At 50.5% G+C, this 25,627-nt stretch overlaps 1 protein-coding gene across 6 annotated transcripts; it reads left to right on the forward strand.

Moving 5' to 3' along the window:
• The first annotated feature begins 3,694 nt into the window (after positions 1-3,694).
• On the forward strand, positions 3,695-24,317 carry L3MBTL1 (L3MBTL1, histone methyl-lysine binding protein). Of its 6 annotated transcripts, XM_015597161.2 has the most exons (21): positions 3,695-3,754; positions 9,301-9,446; positions 9,610-9,836; positions 10,167-10,308; positions 10,595-10,745; positions 10,877-11,012; positions 11,645-11,729; positions 12,220-12,308; positions 12,809-12,913; positions 13,794-13,929; positions 14,260-14,351; positions 15,428-15,579; positions 16,016-16,092; positions 16,680-16,765; positions 16,954-17,064; positions 17,553-17,667; positions 18,540-18,639; positions 18,805-19,002; positions 19,093-19,142; positions 21,780-21,937; positions 22,246-24,317. In XM_015597161.2, the coding sequence occupies exons 2-21, from the start codon at positions 9,311-9,313 to the stop codon at positions 22,648-22,650; spliced, it is 2,751 nt and encodes a 916-aa protein (XP_015452647.1). In that variant the 5' UTR covers positions 3,695-3,754; positions 9,301-9,310; the 3' UTR covers positions 22,651-24,317. The 6 variants fall into 6 exon arrangements, with proteins under 6 accessions (XP_015452647.1, XP_015452646.1, XP_024895652.1 ...); XM_015597160.2 differs by having other exon boundaries at positions 18,805-19,142; XM_025039884.1 differs by lacking the exon at positions 3,695-3,754 and adding an exon at positions 4,031-4,477 and having other exon boundaries at positions 16,936-17,064; positions 18,805-19,142.
• Positions 24,318-25,627: the final 1,310 nt, after the last annotated feature.

Here is a 25,627-nt window from a genome sequence, read left to right on the forward strand (position 1 = left end):
AGTACTTCCCATCCCTTGATTTTGACCATGGAATCTTAACAAGCTTGACATATTTAGTAGGTTAGATATTGTCTTCCCTTCTCTCAAAGATGCCTACCTTCTAATCTCAGAAACGTGAATATGTTACCTTACAGATTAAAAGGGATTTTGCAGCTGTGATTAAATTAAGGCCTGGAAATGGGATAATTCTGGTGAGCCCAGTGTAATCACAAAAATAATTCCCTAAAACTTCTGGAAAGGGCACTGTGCTGCCCACACCTTGATCTTGTCCCAGCAAAACCCATTTTGGACTTCTGATCTCCAGAAATGTTGGATAAATTTATTTTTTAACTGCCGAATCTGTGGTAATTTGTTAATAGCTACAGGAAACAACATAACTAAAGGCTGAAGAAGCACAAATGAGCTTGGTCTTTTGCATCTCTGCCATTGCCATGAGAATAATTGTCACGCAATGACACTATGAAGGTGACTATGACCGTTGGCACTTTGTAAGAGGATCAGTTACTTGACCGACTTTACTGTTGGTTTCTGTGGTGGTCAGAATAATAGTCCTCCAAAGATGGCCACATCTTAATTCTTGGAACCTGTAAATATGCTATTTTATATAGCAAGGGGGAATTAAGGTTGCAAATGAAATTAAATTTGCTAATCAGTTTACCATAAAAAAAGGAAGATTATCTTGGATTATCTGGGTGAGCCCCATATATTCACAAGGGTCCTTAAAAGATGGGAAAAGAAGACAAAAGTTAGAATCAGTGATGTGATATGGAAAACTCTTTTACTGTCCAGTGCTTGCTTTGATGATGGAGAAAGGGGCCTCAAGCCAAGGAAAGTGGACAGCCTCTAGAAATGATAAAGGCAAGAAAACGAATTCTAGAGCCTCCATAAAGGAATGCATCTCTGCTGACACCGTGAGATCTAGTGAGTCCCATTTTTAGACTTTTGACCTCCAGAACGAGATAGTTTGTGTTGTTTTAAGCTAGTAACCATGTGGTAATGTATATTCAGCAGCAAGAGAAAACTAAAACAGCTTGATCAAGTGATTTTTTTTCATTGAGTTCCTTAGCTTCACTGTGTAAAATATGAACCCTAACAGTAGGTTGAGAACATGGTTCAGATATTTAGCAAGGTGGGGTAGGGGAAATAGCTGAGGCTCTGGCCCTCACTGAGACAATTTTTTCTAATGGTTACAAATAAAGCTTCCATTCCCAAAGCCAAATACAAATTTTGTCAGTCTATGATGTGCTGGATAACATACACTCATGCCCAGAATAAAACAGGACTTGAAGTTAACTATATTTGGTGGAAACTCGGGCCACCCCTGCCTTTCCTACTATGGGGCCCACAAAACGCATAGTCTGGGGATGGAGGATGTCCAGTCTTTATACAGGGGGTTCAGGTCCAGCTCCCAGTATCACATGGATCCAAGATCCCATCTCATGACATTATGCGTGTGATGAAACTCGAGTCTCTAGCAGCTGGTTACTGTCAGTCTCTATCCAATAACTACCTCCAGGACAAGGGAGCCATCAGGCCACCCACTCCTCGCTGTTTCCTTCTCTGTTTCTAACTCCTTCTGACTTCTTCTTGCAAGTTCAATTAATTTTCTTCCTTCTTGGCTTGTTTACTTGTTTCTTTTATTGTAATATTTTATCCAGGATTTTCAGGTGTTTGTGCTAGAAAGGGCTCCCTATTAGCAAAGCCTGCCATGTTGCTGGACCCAGAAGTGTTTATGCACTTACATGAAGGGCATATCCTGATGATTTTCTTAGAATATGTGATTTAAAATCTGTAGGAACAGAAAGGTGTGGGCTGCTTACAAACAACACTTCTCAGTGCTTCTATTCATCACTTCAAAGATGTTGGGGTCTTGAGTAAGGGCATAAGTTGGAGGGGACACTGGGGACACTGGGGGCTGTGACTTGAGAAAAGGATTGGATGTGTTCACCTCCTCCGGAGGGCACAGTGGACCAGCAGAGCTAACTCTGGCTGTATAAGAGGCAGAACCTTTCCCAAATCTCATCGGCCTGGGAGGGATCTCCATCCCTGAAGGTGTCCAAGCAAGCCAGCCCACCAACATGCTGTTAATGAGCGGAAAAATAGTGTCTCAGCAACTCAAATCTGTGGCGTTCATTCCTGGGTCCCCCAGCTCAGATTCTACTTGTCTGGCTTAATCACTGTCTCAAAGAAGATGCATGCTATTGAGAAGCCATATGTTTGCATAGTTTCACCACTCTATTTAACTCTTCTGAATACCTAAAATAAACCCTTTGGAATCCAGAACAAGCACAATCTGGGTAGAGATGAGAGAAAAATGAGCTGATGGTTGTGTGCGTGTTGGTGTGTATAAAGAAACTTCTATTGTTATGGCAACCAGCATCCTCAACTGATGCAATTCTGTTCCCAATAATACAAGATGTGATTAAAAATTGACATTGCAGCTAGAAAGAACGCACGCAACACATTGGCGTGGCAACCAGAATAAAGTCTGCGTAAATTTAAACCTGATTACGGCAATTTGGGGATTTTACCTACAATTAGGAATCTTTTTCTCATCAGGACTTGAAGTCAGGAGTCTTTAGGTCTGACCTGTGGTCACAGCCTTAGGCCAAATTGACCTCAATGTCCTTTTCTGTAAAATAAGGAATTCGATTAAATCATTGGTGTGGGAGAGGGGGCTAGGGCTCTGGAATGTACCAAGAGTTACTATCTTTTCATCTGTATGCAGTACATCATTTAGTCAACAAATATTTATTGAGTACCCACTCAGCATCCACCTCTGTGCTGGGCGCTAGGGATACAAAACTGTTTCCTTCCTTCCTTGGAGTTTGCAGTTTCTTACATCTTGAATTACACAAATCTTGTGAAGTTAGAGCTGTGATATGTGTAAGAAATGTACTTTGTGCTACCGAAACCAGTAAAGGGAGATTGACTAGTTAGATCTTGTGCAGACAGGGAGATCAGCTGAGGAAACAAGCCCTGAAGAGCAGTGACTTGCTCAAGGCAACACCACAACAGGAGCCATTACGGAAAACCACACACCATGAAGTGAGTGACAGTCTACAAATGGAGAAATGGAGGACAGGAAGGATACAGTGATGTGCTCCAGGTCACACTATCAGCCAGTGGTAGTTGGGTCATCCAAACACAGTCACAGCTAATGCCACCTTTAACTCAGGCAGAGCCGGGGCAGAATCCACGCTGCTCGGGGCCTCCTTTCCCCTGGTCCTACAGCCCTTCACCCTTCCTGAGGCCGTTTCGGGTGCTCCTCAGCTTGCCTTCTGCAGGTGGGGGGCAGGCGCGATGAGAAGGCGTTGGACAGCGCAGCGACCCGTCTGGGGTGCATACTGGAGTACAGAAGCCTCGTTTTCGGTCACTGACTGTTCAGCCTGGGGGCCCACCAGGCTCCCTCTTCCGGCTTGGTGGTCCCCGTAACCCCCTGCGTGCTGCTGCTGTGATGCAGGGGGGCGGGGGACAGAAAAAAATCTCGACCCTTCTCGCCCACGCAGCAGTCCGGCACAAGCTGGAGAAGACATTAGGCCCACGCGGCTAGACCTCGCAGGAAGGCAAAAGGGCGCGGGCGCCGCGGAACCCTCGGGCGCCGCGGAACCCACGTCCCCCAAACCTGTGCGGCGCGCCGTCTGCTGCCCGCGTCCTGCAGGGAGACGGGTCCGCCCCCCAGTGCGCGCAGGCGCGTACCGCGCGGGGCTCGGACAGTAGCTCAGCGCTCGGCGGCCACAGGCTGGCCTCGCAGGTAGGGAGCCCGCGGGCGCTGGCCTCGGACCCGGGGCTGAGGGATCGCTGCGCCACCCGGCCCCGCCCCGCACGGCGAGGGCTCAGAGCCGCGGCCCGGGTGCGCGATCCTTCCGAGCGTCTCCCGCGGGCGGCGGGGCTGGGGAGGAGGTTCGGGAGAGCGGGAGCGGAAGGGGTATGGGCGGAGTGGAGGGCCTGGCGGGTGCGGGTCTGGAGGGCCCGGCGGGCGCGTCCGCCGTGCTGCCACCGGCCGAGATTTGGAGGCTGGGAGGGAGGAGGCTTCGTTTTTAGAGAAATGCAATCAATTAAGAGTTTTTCATTAATGGAAAGAAGGGTGTAGTAAAGGGCGGGGTTGTGGTTTTCTTAGGAAATGGGTCATTTGGCAAACTTTCCTTCCGTTCATTTCCAATTTTTATAACGGAAAATTGGATGATGATGATGATGATGATTTTTTTTTTTTTTTTTTGGCTGTAAAGGGAAAGAATAAAAAGAATTCCGCCATTTTGGCGTTTTAAAAAGTAGTCATTCTGCGGGGCTGACAGATCAGTGACCTCCCCTACCGCCGCCGTCTATCCTAGTCCCGTGAGGACTCGGAAGGCGGGCGGCGGGTCTGGATCCTGAACCCCACTTCCACCCCCTAGGGCGTCCCAGCCGCGTCGGGAGTATTCGTCTGGAGCACTAGCTCCCCCACCCGCAACACCTAGAGCGAGAGCATTTATGGAGCGTCTGTTGTATACGAGGGCTTGGGCAAAGGGTGGGGGAAACCTTGGCCGACAGACCAGGAGAAAATAAACACGGCACATTCGTTCAGTAAATATTTATTGAGCATCTGCTATGTGCCAGACACCGCACTGGGCTGGGGATCCAACGGTTGTTTTAGATCGGTTCCATGGAAACAGACTCTGAGAGGGAGGTTTGAGTGCAGGGCTGGTTATTGGGGTGCCCTTTGGAATGTCACCCGTAGAGGAGTGAGGACAGCACCGTGGTTGGGCAGAGGGAGAAATCGAACTGCCGATGCAGTCTCAACAGTGGAGTCAGCCTGTCCCAAGAGAAGCTCTGGAGCTGGGATGGCCTTGCAGAGGTGTCCCAAACTGAGGCAAGGGAGCAGGGCCTATATACCCGGAATCGACTAGTCGGGAGATAGCTGCTTCCAGGAGAGGGCACTTGGGCGAGGCAGCTCCCCTGGCTGAGGGCAATTGGGAGAGAAGCTGACAGCTTGAGGGCTTCTAGTGACAGCCTTGGGACCTCCCATTTTATCTCCTCCTCTCCCAGCCCCAGAGCAGCACAGGAGGAGGAAATACTATTCTAGTCCCTAAGGCAAGAATGGCTAAGCCGTTTATGAATTTCAGTGCCTTTTATTTTTCTTTTACATTATTGACCACTCTTTACTCTCAGCTCTCTGATTCATTCATTCATTCAGTGGCTATTTGTGGAGTGCAATCTCTAGATCAGACTCTTTGCACACCAGGCGCCCTGTTGTTTCTGGGAGGAGACACAGACAATCTAACTGTTGATGCATAGTTAGATTGTGGTGGAGTGGAGCACAGGAGAGGGAGTGGTTAACTGTGGGGGTGGATTCTGGGAAGGTTTCAGAAAAGAGGTGTCACTCAAGCTGGATCTTGAAGGATGATTAGAATTTTCTAGAAATATGAGATGTGGAAAGGTACCAAGAAGAAGGAACAGCATGTGCAGAAGCTAAAGAAGCGGGGTTCTGAAGGTGTGATCAAGCTGCAGGGATAGGAGTGGACGGATTCCTTGCACCTGGCTCAGGCCTGGGAGCCATACGACATGTTGTGCTGCCATGTGGACCTAGTAGGTTGATGCTTATGAAAATGCTGCAAATCTAAGGGGTGATAGTGGTAAAGGAAAGGTGAATTCAAATCATAGAGACAGCAGTGCCAGGCCTCAGAAAATCTAGTGGTTTAGTTGGTGAGAAAGAACACAGAAACAGTAGGTCCTGGTAGCTAGGAGCCCACAACCACATGTGATGGGTTTCAATATCATAGGTGCTCTAGATTCTCTCCCCTCCTGCACATTCAAGGACTTGTCTTCTACAATTATTCTTTTTTTTTTCTTTCAAATGTTTTATTGTGAAGTATATCATACGTACAAGAGCCTGTATGAAACTTCCATAACCGGTCTCGACACGGCTTCTTCCTTATATCTAGAACTATTCTTTTTCTATTGCACTGTCAGTTTTTTCCTCTCTATAGGCTCATTTTGGTCAGCTAGAAACATCTGGTAACATTTCCTAGTTTAAAGGACAAAACAAACAAAAACCCCTTTCTTGAGACCACATCACTCTCCAAATTCCAACCTCCATTTCCATGCTCTCCTTCATATTCCGACTCCTTGAAAAAATTTTAGACCCATCATTCCTACTTTGTTTTCTCCCATTCTCCTACAGGACCGGTTCTTATAGTCAGTTTCCCCACTAGAATGTAGACTCTTGCATTCAGAGGTGTTTGTTTTGTTCACTGATAAATCTGCATTGCTTTGGCATATAGTAGGCGCTCAATAATATTTGAACTAATCAACGATTTCTCTTTAGAGCCCACTCCGATCAGGTTTTCGTGTCCACACCTCTTCTGAAATGGCTGTCATCAAGGTTTCGGATGACCTCCTTATTGCTAAAATGGTCAGCTCTCAGCCCTCATCTGACTTAATCTATCAGTGGCATTTAACGCCATTGAGCAGTCCCACTTTCCCGAACACTTGCCTCACATATCCTCCAGAAGCCCAGACTCTTCTGTGTTCCCTTTCACTTCATTGCAGGCTCCTTAAACCTTTTTTGCTAGATCTTCCACTTCACAACCTATAAATAGTGGTGAGCTCCAAGGCTTTTTCTTTATTCTTAGTCCTAGGGGTTTTGATGCCATCTATACATGATGGTTTTCAAATTTATGTCTCCAACCTTAACCTTATTTCTGGAATATAAATTTCACAAGAGCACTTTGTCTCATTTGAGACTGTATTCCCAGAGCACAGAATGTTGCTGTCACTTAGTTGACCCTCCAATGTGTGCTGAAGAAAAGGCAGCAAACCTGAAGAGAAGGGCAGTCCTGTCGGTCACTCTTGATAGACCTGAAACATATGATACGTTTTGAAACAGAATGGAATTCTTTCAAGACTAACCACATTCACTCTTAATGACCACCAGTATTTTGAATAAAAAGACTGACTCTATTAAAAAGAACTTAAAATGGTACAAGTATGTCAGCTGTGCAAAGCAAAATATTTGGAATTGAAATTCAGGAAATTCTATTTTATAATGTAAAATTTTTAAATTAAATTAAAAATTTTAAATGGTTTGAGTGTTGCCTTAATCAGGTTATATGTCTCACCTTTGCCTACCTAATTATAATATGGTAGGCATATGATATGAAGGATGGACTTTGTATTTTAGGAAGGAAAAGCTGGGAAATAAATGAATGCATAAGAACAGCAGGAAGGAGGGTGGGAGAGAGTGACCAATACAAGCTGATTTTGCAAGCAAGTAGTTTACATGTTACTGGCCATAAGCTACGAAGCTCCCTAAAATTTCTGTTAAAAAGGACTGTATTAGTATTTGTTGAAGGCCTGCTGGTATCAAGATTTCACATATTTTTTCCTTTAATCTTTACCAAAGCCCTTTGAAGTAGATACCATTACCAGTTCATTTTAAACATGAGGAAACTGAGCTAAGATAGGGTAAGCTACTTACACAGAGCCACAGGTGTTAGGTGGTGGAAGTGGTGGAACAGGTGATGCAAACTGTCTTAACTCTGTCTTAAGCCTAGGCCCACATTCTTTCTTTTAACCTGTATGCCAGAAGCCATTGTCAAGTACTGCTAACACCTTAAAGCAACCAGATGCTTTTTAATAACAAATTGAAATTACTGAAAGCCAACACAAATTTATTGAGCACCTACTGTGTGCCAGGCAACATTCTAAGTGCTAGGGATATAGCAGTGAACAAGACAGATAATGTCTGCCCTCATGGAACTTACATTTATGTGGGGATGACTGATCAAACACAAATAAATAATGAGGGAGGTGAAGGAAATAAACACAGTCATGAGATAAGAAGTAGTGAGCAGGGATGAGGGGTGTGTGGCTCTAAACTGAGTGTCAGGAAAGACTTCAGAAGAGGTGTCCACTGAGCGAAGGCCTGGAGGATGGGAAGGAGGCAGGCAAGCAGAGAGCTTGGGAAAGAGCATTCCAGGGGGAGAAACAAGGGCAAAGTCTCTGAGGTGGGAATGTGTGTCAAGCAATAGAAGGAAACCAGAGCCTGTCGAGAGTGGAGAACATGGGGAGGAGGGTGGAGGATGAGGCCAGAGAGAGGAAGACAGGTTATATTCTGTAGGGTAAAGCACTTTGATTTTATTCTAAGGGCAGTGCAGAGCTAGGAAAGAATTTTGGATAGGGAAATTATGTGATGTAATTCACAATTTTAAATCTCTCTCTTACCGGAGAATACACTGTAGGGAGCAGGAGAGGAAGAAAGGAAATGGTTTAGGAGGCAATTTAGGAGGCAGTCCAAGGAGAGCTGATGGTGTTTGGGACTAGCACGGTGGCAATGGAGATAGAGAGAAGTGGTCAGACTTTGAGGTGTGTTTGGGAGGTGGAGCCGACAGGTAATTATGTATAAAGTTGTGCTGTCCAATACATATGGCCGCTGTGGCTATTTAAATTTAATTCAAATGAAATAAGATTAAAAATTCCATTCCTCAAGTCACACTAGTTGCTTTTCAAGTGCTCAGTAACCACATGTGGCTAGTGGCTACGGTGTTGAACAGTATAGGTATAGGACATTTCCATCATCACAGAAAAATTCTACTGGGCAGTGCTGGTAAGGCATCTAGGACACTGGCCGACACATTTGAGCAGTTAAGTAATGATAGATATTAAGTATATTTGTTATGTCACTAGGTCTCCCCCCCCATATTTACCTGTTCAACCACCTCTTTATTAAAGCAAAATCATGCATTACCTGGCTTCTCATACACTTCCTCTTTGCTTTTCAGATGCATGCATTTATTCGACAGATGTTCGAGTGCCCACTGTGCTTGGGGAGGGAGTGGTGGACAGGAGGGCATAAAAGAATGTGGTCAGGAAATATCACCTCCCAGGAAAATGGACCTGTACAGTGAGGGAGAACCTGGTGCTTGAGGGCTCTGAGTCCCCAGAGGGAGAAAGGAAGTGATTCTAGTGGGGATGGAGGTGGGGTTGACAAAGTGGGGAGTTTGGACTTGGCCTGGGCCATGTCATGAAGACAGATGGCCAGACAGAATCTTGGCCTGAGACATACTTCCCCAAGTCAGTTCTATATGTCACAGTTTACAAAGCACCCTCACACATGCCCATCTTATGAGAATGGGAGAAGTGCAAGGCTTGGCCAGAGCCCTCACCTGGGTGACCTGGTTACGGCAGGAGCCAGACTTGATGCTGGGCTTTTAAGACACCCTACTCCCCTAGGGCTGAGGCTTTTCTCTTAGGGTAGGCAGCTCCTCCTCTCAAAAGCCCTCTCCCTCTCTGATCACCCTGGGGGTTATGTTCTGCATGTAGGCCTACCAGGATGGAGGGACATGCTAAAATGGAGGTGCTGAGGACACTGAAGGGGCCCCCCACAGGGGAGGTCAGCGTACACCTGGTGGCCAGAGACAGCCCAGGTTCCAGCTCTCACCTGCCTACTACTGCCTTCATCATTCCAGGTGGGCCAAGCCAGGGGTCTGGGGAGGAGGAGCATCCCTATACCTGCCCAAGCAGGTGTGGATCCTGGGGAGGAGATGATACTTTTCTCCTGCCTACACACATGCATGGCAGGATTGCGGCAGAGCTCACCTGTGTCGTATCTGTCCGTATATCTGTTCGCAGCCAGCTCGGCCACCCTTGGCCTGCCCAGCAGTGCCCTGGATGTGTCCTGCTTTCCGCGGGAGCCGATTCATGTGAGCGCCCCGGAGCGAGTGACCAGCAGCGAACCTGCCACGGCCACCGTTCTGCCGCAGTTAAGCGCAGGGCCGGCGACCAGCTCCAGTGCCAGCACAGTGCGGCTGCTGGAGTGGACCGAGGCCGCGGCCCCGCCTCCTGGGAGTGGCCTGCGGGTCAGTGTCTCTGGGGATTGGCGGAGCCCAGCGAACCGCAGCTGCGGGGCGGGGTCTGCGGGCCCGGAGGAGGGGCCTGAGGCGGATAACGGGGGAGGCTGGCCCAGACGAAGGATTCGGTGGGTGGGGCTTTGAGTGAGGGACTCTGGGGACATGTCTTGGAGTGAGGCGCTCTGAGCACGAGACATTTGGGATCCTAGGGGCGTGCTTTGTGGGAAATGGACTCTGGGGTCGTAGCTTGAGTAAGGCACCGGGAGGGGGACCGTGCGGAGTGGAGGTGGGTCAAGGGCCCGTACTCGAGTCCCCGTCCTCAGACCTCCCGCGCTCCAGTTCCGGATAAGCGAGTACGCGCCACTAAACATGGTGGGAGCGGAGCAGCCCCCGAGCCCTGAGCTGCGGCGGGAAGGCGTGGCCGAGTACGAAGCTCGCGAGGCCCCGGCGGGAGGTGGCGATGCGGGAACCCAACAGCCGGGTAGGAGCCTCAGGCCCCGAGCTGGGACCCTGCGCGAGTGGAACTAGGCCTGAGCGACCTCAGGGACCTCGGTCGGGGGCGGGACCTGAGGGGGCGTGCTCCGGGTTCCTGCACGTGCGCCCAAGGGTTGGTCCTGAAGTGGAGAAGGGGGAGGCTTGACCAGTAGGGGAGCTCGAGGAGGTGGGACCGAGGTGGAGGCAGGGCTTCAGGGGTCCCGGGCTCCGAAGTGGGCGGAGCCTGGGTGTGGTTGGGATGGGGTGGCCTGAGGACCCTTTGGCCCCTACAGCGGACCTCCCACAGGACCCTCCGGAAGATCCCCCTCTGGACCCCCCAGAGGATGATGGCACCTGTCAGTGCCAGGCGTGTGAGCCTCAGCAAGGCTCCGGTCCGGATCCTGGTTCCTCCAATGACGGCTGCCCCCAGCTGTTCCAGGAGCGGTAAGGGGCAGGGTTTACTGCTCTACTTGCTCTGCTTTTAGGCCAAAGCCCCATTTCTGTTCATGGCTTAGGGGCTGGGTGGTGCCGCATGGATTGGTGGTTCTTTCCTTCAGGCTGCCCCTCCCTCTCAGGTCAGTCATAGTGGAAAACGCCTCAGGCCAAAATTCCTCCTGCACCAGCACTTCTGAGCTCCTCAAACCTATGAAGAAGAGGAAGCACAGGGAATACCAGAGCCCATCCGAGGAGGAGTCAGAGCCAGACGCCATGGTAGGGAGTAGGGGGAGGGGAAGGCTAGAGGCTTGCTGCCCACTATCCCTTCCATCAATCCAGGTCAGGGGCTGGGCAAGAAAAGACACCTGATGACTCACTCTTCTTATTTTGGGGTTTCATCCTGAGTCAGGCCCTGTACCTGGCTGGAGAGTAATGAATAAATCACTCTCCTGCTTTTCTGGGGTTTCCATCTCAGCCTAGTGTCAGGGCTGAGACACACTCACATGAACCTGCACCCGAGATGCATGTGTTGCAGATGGTAAGCCCTGTCACTGAAGCCCAGTCACTAGGCCAGAGGCCAGGGAGCTCAGAGCTCTGGTTACAGAGAAGCTAGAAGAGACAGCGTGAAAGTTCCAGTGGGCAGCCAAAATCAGCACAGGGCAGCTGTTTGTGTCCTGTTTTCCCACCTGGGAAGAAGGAGAATTGTAATCGGGTTGTATAATTTGGGAGTGTGTGCTCATGTGCGTCTGTGCCCAAATGCTAAGGGGTTGTCTGTCAGAGCTGTGTTCCTACTGATGGCCTAGGAGAAATTCCACCTGTCCGAGAGCTAGGCAGGGGCCAGGATTAGAGATTGGGGCTTCTCCCCAGCCCATGAGGACAGGAAGCTGGAATCAGACTCGCCTTCACAGGAGAAGCAAGAAGAAGGAAAGGATCCGGAGGGACAACCCACTGCTAGCACCCCAGAAAGTGAAGAGTGGAGCAGCAGCCAGCCTGGTATGGTGGCCTGTATATATATATTTATGTGATGTGGGTATATATATTTGTGTGGAGGTGTGAGGCTGGGAGGGTACGTTTCGGTTGTGATGGTGTGTTGTACATATATAGATGAGCGTGAGTTAGTGTGTGGGCGAGAGAGAGGGACTGAGAGAAAGATGATGTTTCTGGTTTGTGCATTAGTGTATATGTGTTCTTGGGGGTTATATCGTGTGTTTGTTTATCCTCTATTCAGTTGTGAGCAGGCTTCACTGCCAGGCTTGATATCCAACGACTTGAACAGCTTTAATGGCATCCCATGACATTGCTTCCTTTGGTGGTGTGAGCAAGTCTGTACTGGTCACTGGTCTGACCTTGCTGCGTGGGTCCTCATTCTGAACCTTTGGTTCTAAGAAAAATGGAACAAAGTGTATTCACAGCCAGCTCTGGCCCTCAGGCCTTCTCCATTACCATCTCCACTTTCCCATGTCAGCCTGTCTCCTGTCCACAGTGTCGGGAGAAAAGAAGGAAGGCTGGTCATGGGCGCCCTACCTCGAGGAGCAGAAGGCCATCACTGCCCCAGTCAGCCTCTTCCAGGACGTGAGTGGGACAATTTCCACCTAGGAAGTGCTCGTATTCCCAATCGAGGGACTCACCACCAAACTCAGGCCTTCTGGTGTTTTCTGTGTCTGAAATCTCTTAAAGGACAGTCAGAATGGAAAGGGGAGAGACTCGTTAGGGGCCCAGGGTAGAAAAGGGCCCACCATAAGGGGCTTCCAGGGTGGGAAGAAATATGGAGGAGGAACCCAGGCTCACCCATCACTGAGCCTGTAGACATTTGAATTCCAATGCTTTCTATCCAGTTCCATACACTGATTTTTCATGACTTGGGTGAAGGGAAGCCCTTAAGTTCAGCCCTGACTCAGCCTTGGGAGCTATTCTGTCCCCCTCTGGATCTCTTCACCGAAGACCCCCAAATAAATGATCCCTTTGGTAGTACCAGGCAGGTGGGGCCTGAAGGCAGCTCCTTCACCCCAAGCCTACCAGGCAAGGATAAGGCTGGATGGAAACTGGGTCCTGTCCAACCTGTGCATTGACAGTACCAGGCGGTCCCTCCTAACAAGAACGGCTTCAGACTGGGCATGAAGTTGGAAGGCATCGACCCTCAGCACCCGTCCATGTACTTCATCCTCACCGTGGCCGAGGTGAGCTGAGGCTTGCGCCTCTGTTCTGATGATGTCTCTCAGGGTAGATTGAAGGAGCCTACCAGAGGCACAGAGGGCCCGGACTCAGAAGAGGGAGACACTGCCCTGCCCACCAAAGGCACACAATCTAGTAAGGGATTAAGGTGGAACAAAAACCAGACCAAGCGTGAGGGGTGGTGATGGTACTGAATGAGTGTATACTTCAGTGGCAGGGGGACTCGAGGAGGAGATCCCAAGGGCATGAGTCCCACAAGGTCCTTGTCTTCTAGGAGCTCATAGCTATGTGGGGATCAGCTCGATAAATACATCAGTAACATACCACAGGTGTGGGACAGACATGAGCCTAGAGGCACTGAGGTGGCAGGAGAGGCTTCACAGAGGAAGGGCCTCCTTGGCTGAGTCTTGAGAGATGAGTTGTGAATAAGTAGGGTGTTCCAGACAGAAGCAGCAAAGTGAGCCAAGGCTCTGGAGTGTGGACCAAGCCACACATTCACGGAGCTGCCGTCAGCTCAGTGAGGCCAGAGCAGTGAGCGCATGGGGAGCCGTGAGAGAAGGGAGCAGAGAGAGGGTCATTGGGGTGCTGAGCAGGCCCGAACCCTGGTAGCTGCCCTCGGGGTTCTGTCTAGGTCTCAGAAGGGCAGGAGGATGTGATAGAACGTGTCTGTCTTGTACCCAGAACTCAGGGCTCACAAGTACCTGAACTGCTCTCGCTGCAGGAAAAGAGAGTGTGGTACAAGGTTCAGGATGGGGGTAAACCTGGGAACAAAGAGACGTGGGCACCTGCTAGCATCAGAGCCCCAGGTGGGGCATGAGAGGTGAGGGAACGGGCCTGGGCGTCTGCTGCCATTGGAGTCCTTGTGATTCCCCCTGATGGGGCCAGGTGTGTGGCTACCGCCTACGACTACACTTTGATGGATATTCTGAGTGCCATGACTTCTGGATCAATGCCAACTCCCCCGACATTCACCCCGCTGGCTGGTTCGAGAAGACTGGACACAAGCTACAGCCCCCCAAAGGTAAGGCCTGGCCGGGTTGGTCACGGTGAGGCTGTGGCCCTCAGGCCCAATCCTTCTTTGTTGTGGTCTCCCCTTCCATTTCCGGGTTGCACAACCAGCCTGTCTTCATGGCCTCCTGCTATGACTCGGCCCTAAGGCTTCCGCTTTGCCCTTGCCCTTCGAGTGTCTACCTAGGTCGTGTCCTGCTTTAGCAGGGGGTCCTTGGGCAGGTTCTTGAGGGCTGTGAGGTCTGCAGGCCTGCTCGATTCTGCTGCTTTCATGTGGGGCGCCCTCGCCACAGCCCAGCCTCTGTCTGCACGGCGCTCTGTTCGTCCCTTCTGAGGGGCCTAGGTTTCAAGGAGGAGGAGTTCAGCTGGAGCCAGTACCTGCGCAGCACGCGAGCTCAGGCTGCCCCCAAGCACCTGTTTGTGAACCAGAGCCACGTGAGTGCCCCTGAGCCAGAGTGGACACCTGCCCCGGGGACAGAGGCACTGCAGCCGGCCCAGGGGATCTGCCTCATCAGAGGAGAGCTCTCAGCTCCGTTCTGATCTCATACCACATGGGAGGGGCACGCTGGGCAGACCAGGCCAGAGGAGAAAGCCGGCCATAGGTTCTCCCCCAGTTCCCTCTATAGAAATCCTCTCTTCTGCACGTCCCCTTGGACAGAAACTCTGGCCCACCATCTGGCCTGGGCTCTCAGCTGTCATCGTTCTCATTTCTCGCTTCGGTTCGCCCTGCAGTTCTTGGTGTAAGGTCCAAGCCTCTATCCTGGGAGCCGCTTTCTCCTGTCTTGCCCGACATCAAGGCTCTTCCATTTCATCCCCACAACTCATCCCTTATCTTTTTCTCTGTTCGAGGCAGCTGGCAGCTTTATCCAGCGGTTAAAGTATCTTGTAATACCAAGCAGAAGGGCTGAGAGACATAGGGAACCCCCTCTAAAAATCTCACCATATCAAAAGTCCAGGATCCCATGGGCCAGGGACTCGATCGTTCTGTTCAGGCAGTTACACCCCACCCCCAGTCCAGCCCCAGAGACCATACCTGCAGGTTCCCAAGTGACTGGTGGGGTTCTACCCGCTAGTGTGACAGGGGATGTGGACTTTTAAGGCAAACTGTTTAAATCCTGGTCCCAACATTGACTAGCATTGTGGTCCTGGACAAATTATTTAACTAATAAAATGGGGATGATGACAGCTATCTCGCCAGATCGGGGAGGCTGTCCTCAGCCTGACACGCTCTGGGTGAATGGGTAGCCGCCTGCCAGTCACTCATCTTCTGCCATAGTGAGGCTTCCTCTGAGTACACCGTGGAGGCCAGAAGATTCTGTGTGACTTGGGGCTAGGGGTTCACAATTCTGCCTGTTTCTTCCGCCCGCCATCCGCCCCACCCCAGTCCCCTATCCCAGCCCCCAACCGCCAGCATGGCTCCTAGGAAACCTACTCCTTTCCTCGCTGGTAGGCCCTGAACTAGCAATAGCCTGCCTGGCTCTGGCCGTGGCAGCCCTTCTTCTTGCCTCCAGAGTCCCCCACCCCTGGGCTTCCAGGTGGGCATGAAGCTGGAGGCTGTCGATCGCATGAACCCGTCCCTCGTCTGTGTGGCCAGTGTGACCGACGTGGTGGACAGCCGCTTCCTGGTGCACTTTGACAACTGGGACGATACTTATGACTACTGGTATTGGGAGGGCCCAGACTTGGCCTGGGGGTGAGGGGGCGGCAGAGGGTGGGAGGCAAGGCTCTCAAACCTCAGGCACCATGAGGCGCCCCGCCCCACCCCCCTCAGCTCTGGCATTCATATTTGTTCAGGGGCATAATTGACTGTCCTGTGGATTTTATCCATTTTATAAGAAATAATACAATATTAGATGTATCACCTAAAAACACCAGGGTTAAGATGAACAGACCCCTGTGATTCATGGTTTTCCCTTAGATATCACGGTGGTGTTAGAGTTTTTAGTTAATACTGCAGTTTTCTGACTTTCTCATCAGCCATCTGTCTAACTCTCACTAAGAAGTAGAATGGGAGTGGACCCTGACACCGTGCTGTCATGGGACGGCAGGCTCAGGCCTCCACGTTTCATGTGGGACAGTGAAACATTCTTGGGTTTCAGGTGTGATCCCAGCAGCCCCTACATCCATCCAGTAGGCTGGTGCCAGAAGCAAGGAAAGCCCCTCACCCCTCCACAAGGTAACTCTGCAGCCTAAGCAAGCTCCCTTTCCCAGGCCTGGCTCCACACCTCTCTCCCCTGACCCAGTACCTCATTAGCTGGGTCATTAGGGCCAGGGCAGGGGGACAGATGTGTCCTGGAGCCTCAGCTTCTGTGCCCAAGAGTTGAGAACCCTCTGATTATAGGAGAATCTCGTCAAACCCTGACTGGGTGGAGGTGTAAGGGAAGAAAGTTAGATGGCCCTCCCAAGCAGGGACGCAGGAGTCCAGTGTGGAGACTCTGTCCTTTCCTCTTGGGGTATTACGCTGGCCCACATACAGTAGAGGCTCAGATGGGGCTGGGATGGACCTAGAACAACAGGGCTGAGGAGGGAGATGGGAGCCAGGGTTCCCAGACAGCCCTGTGAACTGTGAGGTGGTGATGTGCTTGCTTCTGTCCAGCACCCCTCTGCCTCAGGAGCTCCCTACAAAGAGCTGGCTCTGGTGATGTAGAGACAGGTTGTTCTCCATGGGCCTCTGCCTCTTCCGTGCTCCTGGTCCTGCTAGGGGGCAGAGAGCTCCCCGAGTATGCCTGGGTGCCTACACATTATTCTCTTTCTCTCCTCTAGACTACCCAGACCCAGATAGCTTCTGTTGGGAGAAATATCTGGAAGAGACTGGGGCCTCTGCTGTTCCCGCCTGGGCCTTCAAGGTGGTGAGTTGGCTCTTCTGCCCTTAGAGCTGAGTTCAGGCAGGTGTGGAACCCTCGGCCAGCCAGGATGTGGCCTTGGCCTCCCTTTTTTGGCAGGCCCCAATTTCCCAGGCATAGCAGTTGGAGTCCCTTCTTGAGGCTTCAGCACTGCTGAGCTGGGCCTTGGCCTGAAGGCCACTGTCCCCCTGCAGCGACCCCCACACAACTTTCTGGTCAACATGAAGCTGGAGGCCGTGGACCGCAGGAACCCAGCACTGATTCGTGTGGCCAGTGTGGAGGATGTGGAGGACCATCGGATAAAGGTGGCTAGGGGAATGAACGAGCTAGTTGGATAGGAATTCTATAGACTGGTTAGAGGTCAAGGATATGGCACGAGCCAGACATGCCATATGTCTGGGGGAGGCTGCACGTTGCGGGGAAGAGGGCTCTACGCTTGAGGCTGAAATCTTGGGTCTCATTCTAGCCTCATACATGACTTACCTCTGTGGGCTTGGGCAAGCCATTTCCCCTTTCTAAGCCTTAACCTTCTCATCTATAAAATGGGCCTAATAATCCTTGTCCTACCCAAGAATTGATGGGAGATGCCGGTAACTTAATGAGTGAAGAAGCCCTTGGAAAATGTGGCGGCTAAGGTGGATTATTGTGGGGATGGCTCCTTGGTTCTCCCAATCCAGGATCTCGCTTCCAACAGGCCCCAGGGATGGGGAGAGCCTCCTGGAGTCTGGAGGACCTCCTGGCTGAGCTGGGCTCCACGGGGAACACCTGACCTCCAAGGGCCTTTCCTCCCCAGCTCCACTTTGATGGCTGGAGTCATGCCTATGACTTCTGGATTGATGCCGACCACCCCGACATCCACCCCGCTGGCTGGTGCTCCAAGACAGGGCATCCCCTGCAGCCTCCTCTTCGTGCGTACCCCTGGAGCACTCTCACCCTTTCCTACTGATGTCCAGCCCCATCCCCCGCAGCTCTGACCCCCCCGCTTAATAGCATGCCCAGGTCTGACACAGAGGGCTCTGGTGGCCATGGTCAGCCCTGGGATCCCCCATCCTCCCTGCCTCAGAGGTCTCTGCTACACTAAGCAGTGCTTCTGGCTTCCCCAGTTGTGAGGTTTAGGGTGTCAAGGTGTGGAGGGGAAGCTCACTTGGGAACACATGCCCAGAAAGTAGTCACACACCAAGAAATTCTCTCAGCATCTGCCAGAGCCACATGGAGAATACATGACACGTGCTAAGGAAATGCTGGCTCCGTTAAATAAAATCTCGGTCCCCGCAGGCAGGGGTTAGAGGTCAGGTCTTTGGCTTGCTCAGCCCCGGGTCTCACCCTCAGCATTCCCCTCCCTTATTTCCCTGCTGCTGCCACATCTGCCTCACATGGGGTGTTGATCCGTCTCGAATGTTCCCCAAGCATGGACAGAGCCTAAAAAAAGTTACCAGAGTCTGGAGGGTGAAACAGGGAAACTAACAGAGAATAACATGAATCTGCCTGATGTGGCTTTTTGGGTACAGCTGTGCCCACCCTGGTTCTGAGTGTATCTTCTCCCCAAGGATCAGGGCATCGCCTGCAGGTTTAACCTGAGTGTATGAGAGCCACGCCCTCATTCCCCAAAGGGGAATAGATATCCGATAGCAGGAAGGAGTGTCACAGTCTAGCTCAGGGTGCCTGTACCTGGGAAACCAATTCCTAGCGCTGACCTTCCCCGCGGAATCTGCTCCTTCCATGCCCTCCATTCCCCTCTCCCCCAGGACCCTGTGCTGACTTTTCCTTCCTGCTGCTCCAGGACCTAGAGAGCCCAGCTCTGCCTCTCCTGGGGGCTGTCCCCCTCTCAGCTATCGGAGCCTGCCTCACTCTAAGACCTCCAAGTACAGCTTCCATCACCGGTGAGGGAAGGGCTCCTGCTAAGAGCATTGTTCAGAGGTGGTTGCTTTACACCTACCGTGTGTGGCCAGTCGGAGTTCACCAAGACCCTTGGAGTGGGGCCACAGTTGGGGAGGGCTAATGGAAACAAGTGGATGCAGCTCAACCTAAGCCTTCTCCTTCCCCAGGAAGTGCCCCACTCCTGGTTGTGATGGCTCTGGCCATGTCACAGGCAAGTTCACAGCTCACCATTGCCTCTCAGGCTGCCCGCTGGCTGAGAGGAACCAGAGCCGACTGAAGGCGGAGCTGTCCGACACAGAGGCCTCGGCCCGTAAGAGGAACCTCTCAGGCTTCTCCCTAAGGAAGAAGCCTCGCCATCATGGCCGGTGCGGAGGGCAAGGGTGCAGGACCTCGTGTCCTCTTGGGCCAGGCCAAGCGCTGATTCCCTGCCATGGACCTGGTCCCTCTCTCTCCAGGATTGGACGCCCTCCAAAGTATCGGAAGATCCCGCAAGAAGACTTCCCGAGTAAGTTGAAGGTCGTTTAACTCTCATGTCCAACCATAAAGCGTTTACAGTTGGGATGGAGGGCCTCGAGGAAGAGAAACTGGAAGGGAAGCCATATCTCTTCATTTGAGATGCTTGGGGGAGCATAGAGCAGTGGCGGGAGCACAGACAGGGCCTTGAGTGACCTCAGGTCGCATTTCATCCACGGCCTTCCTGTGAGTCTGCGGGAAAGGCACAGAGCCTCTCTGGGCCTCTGATTCTCCACTGTGAGGCAGGATGATGCCCCCGGCTCTGCTGTTCTTAGTCTAGGTTTCCTGGGAGGGAGTCCATGGCTATCGCTTTCTGGCTGTGTGACCTGGAACGAGTCACTTAACATCTCTGAGCCTCAGTTTTCTCATTTGAAAACACAAATGGTAACTGCCTTTCAGGTATCCATTACCTGAAATAATAGTGGGTTACTGAACACCTACTACAGGCCAAGCACTGTTTCACGTTCTTTACACATAATGTCACTGACTCTCACAAGCATCCTGTAATGTGGATATCGTTCTCTCCTCCTGAGGGAAGAGGGTTGGGAGGCTCAGAGAGAGAGAAGTCATTTGCGCAAGGTCATTCACCTTGTAACTTGTGAGGAGCAGAACTGACATTCGAACCCTGGCCTGACTTCTTCTGCTACGTGCTGCTGATACAATAGACATAAAACACCTAATCCAAATGTCAGTTCACTTCTCAACCACCTTTAGCTTCACCACAGACTGGGTGGCCTAAACAACAGAAATTTATTTCCTCACACTTCTGGAGGCTAAAAGTTCAAGATCAAAGTATGGAGGGGTTTGATTTCTTCTGAAGCCTCTCTCCTTGGCTTGCAGATGTTTGCCTTCTCGCTGGTCTTCACATGGCTTTCCTCTATGCCCGTGTACCCTCCGTGTCTCTCTATGTATCATAAATTCTTTTTCTTATAAAACCACCAGTCAGATTGGATTAAGGCCCACCCTTATAACCTCATTTTAACTTAATCACCTTTTTAAAGGCCCTTTCTCCAATTACAATCGCATTTTGAGGTACTGTGGGTTAAGGTTTTAACATGAATATGGGGGGACACAGTTCAGTCCATAGCATACTCCAAGGGGAGGGACAAGGTGCCTGAGCCCTCTGCTGTGTCTGAATTCATCTCACATCTTCAGCCAGTGGCACAGGGCCTGATACATTGCAGAGCTCTGTGGATCTTGCCTCAGTTGAGTTGAATGCACATCATTTTAAGGCAAGGAGAAACCATGAGAAATCATCTGGTTCACAGCACAATTTCTGGCAGGACCCAGGCTATTTCCAGTTCTTCAAGAACAGTCTCCGTGACCTGGGCAGTATACAGCGTAGTGACTAAAAGCACAGCCCTGAAGTCAGACTGCCTTTTACACGCTGTGAGATCTTGAGAAGGTGGTGCCACCTCTCTGAGACTCAGTTTCTTCATCTGTTAAATGCCAATAATAACAGTGCCAATCTTAAAAGGCTTAGATGAGATGGTCACGTAAAGTGCTCAGTAACCTGCTGGAATTATTATTAGTTCTGATCTCTTGCCTGACTCCCTCTTGCTGTTGTTCCATACTGTTTCTTCTTTGTGGAAATGGAAGGCAGTTCCTGCGACCTCACGCCTAAGTGAGGAGGGTATTGGCCTGCCTCCAAGTCCTCAGAGTGTGGACTTCCTGTGAATGAGACTGCAGTGGGTACCTCCCTCTTCTACCCGCCTGTGGTACACCTGGTCGGCTTCCATTGCAGGGCCACGTTCTGACCCCCAGAGGGCGCTTGCCTATCACATTCATTTCAGAATCACCCTGAGAGCTAGAGAAGTGAAGTCTTCCAGAGACAGAGGCTGTGTCCAGAGAGGGCCCGAAGCACTTCAGGGACAGAGCAGGGGACAGAGCCCAGGTCTCTGACCTCTGTACAGGGCTCCCGTGTTCTACCAGCTGTCTCTCTCACAGAGGGGACACTGGTCACTCTGGATTGTGTTCTGGAAGAGACTTGTCACACATCCTCAGAGTGGGCTCCAGGGTTTGCTGGTAAACAGCTCCATGGAGAAGGCTACCTGCAGAGGACAGAACTTAGCTGTGCTCTTCCTGCTTATAGGGCCATTCAAGCCTCCTGAGTGCCAGCCGTTTGAAAGAACAACGAGAAACCGCAGAGATTTCCTTACCCAACCTGTTCATCTACAGGTTGGGAAACTGAGGCCCACGCGATTTACTCAGGATTAAAGAGCAAGTTAGTAAGGGCCCAGCAGGACTTAAGAAAAGGAAGGCAAACAGAATGGGCTTCTGATGTCAGGACAGAACTTGCTCGGATGTTGGGGGCCATTTCGATGCAGGGGATCTAGAGATGGGTGCAAGGATGCTGCAGCAGCTCCAGGAGAACATCCTGGTCGGGCCCAGGGGTGATGCAGCCTCAGGGGGAGGGGGGCAGGGCCATTCCAGCAGCCGACCTGAGAGGAACCCACTTTACCGGAAGGATTGAGCCCCAGATGAGGAGTCCGACCTGGACTACCCTCTTGGCTCTGTAAGCCTATTGGAAGGGGGTCATGGTCCTCCCGAGTGGCATGGGGATGAGCAGGCTTCGGGGGCCAGATTAGTCTTCAGCATTGGCCTGCCAGCCTCTGCCTCTGCTTTCTAGCACTAACGACCGATGTCATGCACCAGTCTCTCTTCATGTCAGCCCTGTCGGCCCACCCTGACCGCTCACTCTCAGTGTGCTGGGAGCAGCACTGCAAGCTCCTGCCAGGGGTGGCGGGCATCTCAGCCTCCACGGTCGCCAAGTGGACCATCGATGAGGTGAGGCCCGTTCCTCTGCGCCCGCTTTGCCTTCTCACCACACCCTGATGCGAGAGCTCAGGAATGGCCCCCATCAGGCAGAGCTGGACGCTGCCGCTGACACCACCTCCTCGCCCCTTTGGGCCTCAGGAGCTGGGGGCCTCAACTTGCACACCTCATAGCACAGAGACACAAGGATCTCTGTAGTAAGAAAAAAAGGTGATAAGTAAAAGCAACACTATCCTAACCCAGAAAGCACAAGGGCTCCCCTCTCCCCTGTACTCCTAAGGCCCTGTCCCCTTGGCAACATGTCTTCTTTGGTTTCCAAGGTCTTCGGCTTCGTTCAGACCCTGACAGGTTGTGAGGACCAAGCACGACTCTTCAAAGATGAGGTAAGTAAGGTGCAAATGCAGAGTGGGGACGGAGAAGGGTCCCTCACCGAGATGGCAAGAAGCAGGTGCCCTCACCAGCGCTGCCACCAGCTAGGGAGGGCCCTCTATTGTCCTAGCTGGGTGAGACTAGTCAGTGACCACGTCTCTGGGAAAAATTCTAGTGTGGACCGTGCTCAGACCGTCCTCAGGAAGGAAAAAGGCATCCTGGAGACCAGATTCCATTCACTCCTCCACTCTCTGCCCAGTCTTTTGTTTTCCAAACTTAGCTTCACCAGTGACGGTCAATATATTAAAGTGTATTTTGAATGGCACAGGTATTACCATTTACTCCAAGGATCCTAATGTACACTTAAAACAAGACCCCAAAGCTTGCTAAAGGCAAGAAGCAGTGAGTTGTAGGTGAAAGAACACTAGCTCTGCAGACAGATTGGGTTTGAATCCCAGTCCCTCCAATTCGAGCTCTTTACTGCCCCTGAGCCTGCATCTTCTTTTCTGTAAAACGGAGATAAAATGGGTACAATGATGACAACCTTTCGGGGCCATTGTGAGCACTGGAAACGATGAATGGATCATTGTACCAGAATGTCTAGTATAATTATACCACTAGTATATATGTTACAATATCACAGAGTAATATATTTTATTCTATGTTAATATCCTATATATAACATAGAGTAACGTAGAAATCACATCATTATACCAGATTGACTGATACAGTGGGGGAGCAATCAATGGTACTTCTGACTTTTAATATGTAGTTGTCCTTATATGAAGCACTTTGTCATGACTCTCCTAATTTGTAGAATTTGAAACTGGAAGGGACCTTTGAGTTTGTTTAGCTCTTCCTTCCAAAGAATACCACCCCCACCATCACCTAGGAAAGTGTTGTTTCTGCTCCCCGTAGGTGCCCCCTCCACGTAGATGCTCATGAGAAAGAAGTCTGCCCCCTTTCTCCGGAAGAATCTCCTTATCCAGGCCCAACACAGCCAGTTTTCCATCAGACCCTTATGTGGCGGTGTCCCCTCACTGCCCTCCCCCCTGCTCTGGGTGCTTGCCCTGCCTTCTGGATGGGTGATCTTTTCATAGTGCGTGTGTCCAGGGCCGTGCCCCGTGTTTCAGATGCCCTCCGACCGACACGGAACACGCTCGGCTGCTGCTCCCCGAGGTGGTTTCTGTTTCTGTTTTTAAAGACTTTTTTTTTTGTAATTTTAAAGCAGGTTTAGATTCACATTAGAAAATTGAGAGGAAGGTACAGAAATCCCCCGTGTGCTCCCTGCCTCACACATGCACAGCCTCCCCCATTATCGAAGTCACTCACCAGAGCGGGACGTTTGTTATCCCTGATGAACCGACATCTTGATGTTTCTAAGTGGAGATAATATATACGCAGAGCAAAATGCACCCACCTTAAAAGTTCACGTCCACAGGTTTTGGGAAAGGTACGCACCCTGAGCCCAGAACGTTGATCAAAGTATAAAACATTTTCTTCATACCCAAAAGTTCTTTCTCAGCCCCTTTCGCCAGTCCCCACCCTCACAGGTAACCAGTGTTCTAATTTCTGGCATCACAGGTTAGTTCTGCCTACTTTTGTACTTCATATAAATATAGCACATTCTCAGTTTTTGTCTGTCTCTTTTCATTCAATGTATTGTTTTTGAGGTTCATTCATGTTATTGTGTATATCAGTAGTTTTGGTTTTTTTTTTCATTTTTATTGCTGAGTAGTGCTCTATTTTATCAGTATCCCACAGTTAATGGGCATTTGGGTAGTTTCTCTTCCATTTGAACCCTATATTTTTGTTAGCAAAAACTTAAAATTGCACTAGCTTTATTATAGCCACATCACACCATTTTGTGGTTCATGCAAGTTTCCAGGTGCCTTTTATATCAACTATCCATTATAATCTAACCAATTTTCCAGTGCGTTACTTGTACCACTGTTTTTTTTTTTTTTAATTAACCTAATGTAAAACTTTACATTTCTCCCTATTAAATGTTATCTTGTTGGTTTCATAGTCTCATTGTTTTAAATCTTGATTCTGTCATCTTTGCTATCAGGAAGCCTTTCCAGCCTCATACAACTTAACTTGTACATTTAATAACTAAGCCTTCTGTGTTTAAAGCCAAGTCTTCACCACATCTGTGTAAAGAGACAGAGCAGAACCGCGTGGCATCCGTTAGAGATCTTCCATCAGGTCAATGATGAATGCCCTTTGACAACAGCTGTTCAGCCAGCTGCAGAGCCACTCAAAATTTGATCCTCTAGGCCATGATGGGCTACACATTGTCCCCTTGTTGGGAGAAGGGCTGTCTTGCCTAAGAGCATCTGCTGCATGTCTCAGTTCAGCATAGTCCGTGACACAAAAAAGCAGTGGCAAAGTGGTGGACCGTCAGCATCAGATTGAGTCTCGGTGTAGAGAAGGACCTTTGCGGGGCCTGATGGTTGCTTTCTCCAAGGTCTGGTCCACATCTTCAGTTTCCCCAGGGAGGACCATGCTCTGGGGAGTGGGCTCTCTCTGGCCGAACTGATGCAGTTAGGGCAATTTAAGGACACTGGTCAAGATGCTGTCCATCCTGGACACAGACTGATCATTAGAGAGATGCTTCATGCGTCGGGAATTCAAGCAAAGCACATAGATGGTTCTAAGGAAAGTCTGCTCAGTCCTCTCATAGTCTTTATTGTAGCCCGGTGTATTTGTTGAATTTATTCAGCAAATAATCATCAACATCTGCTCTGTGCCTGGCCAGTATTAGGTGATGAGGATACAGAAATAAACAAGAAGTTCTTGCTCTTAAAACTCCCCGTGTAGTAGGGGAGTCAGACTTGCAAATCGCTGCTTCTGGCCGTGTGTGGTAAGGGCTCCGAGAGAGGTATGATGGGAGTTCAGAGGAGAGGGGACAGAGAGGGGCCAGCAGGCTTTGCTGGCTGTGCAGCCAATAAACACTGGCAGCTTTCTGCTCCCTGAATGTCCCTTTTTCTTGGGTTCCTTGTGGACCATGCTTTTCTGTTGTGATAGCATAGAAGTCTTCTCAATCAGGTTTTGACAGTACTGGTTACTGATTTTAACCTGGCATCTGTTAAACAATTTAGATGTGGCTTTCTAAGGATCTTTCCAGGTTACCTCCACCTGGGAGAGTCCCTGGTCCTGTCCACAGCATCATAGGCTATTGCTTCTTGTGGATTATTGCATTTGGCTCATTTAATTCATTTTCCTGTTGAATTCTTCTACCTTCAAGGTCAAAAATGACCTTTTCTCTGATTTTAACACACCAGCACACATAGAACATTGCATGCTCTGGAATAATCCCATTGTCCCCTT

This window comes from Pteropus alecto, unplaced genomic scaffold (assembly GCF_000325575.1).
Source record: "Pteropus alecto unplaced genomic scaffold, ASM32557v1 scaffold45, whole genome shotgun sequence".
NCBI lineage: Eukaryota > Metazoa > Chordata > Mammalia > Chiroptera > Pteropodidae > Pteropus > Pteropus alecto.

What these genes read in the sequence shown, in the direction of transcription:
- L3MBTL1 (XM_025039884.1), top strand. Translation starts at nt 9,311, where the DNA reads ATGGAGGGACATGCTAAAATGGAGGTGCTGAGGACACTGAAGGGGCCC. An exon ending in TGCGGGAACCCAACAGCCGG is followed by an intron (nt 10,309 to 10,594) that starts GTAGGAGCCTCA and finishes TGGCCCCTACAG; the next exon opens with CGGACCTCCCACAGGACCCT. An exon ending in CAGTCAGCCTCTTCCAGGAC is followed by an intron (nt 12,309 to 12,808) that starts GTGAGTGGGACA and finishes GTGCATTGACAG; the next exon opens with TACCAGGCGGTCCCTCCTAA.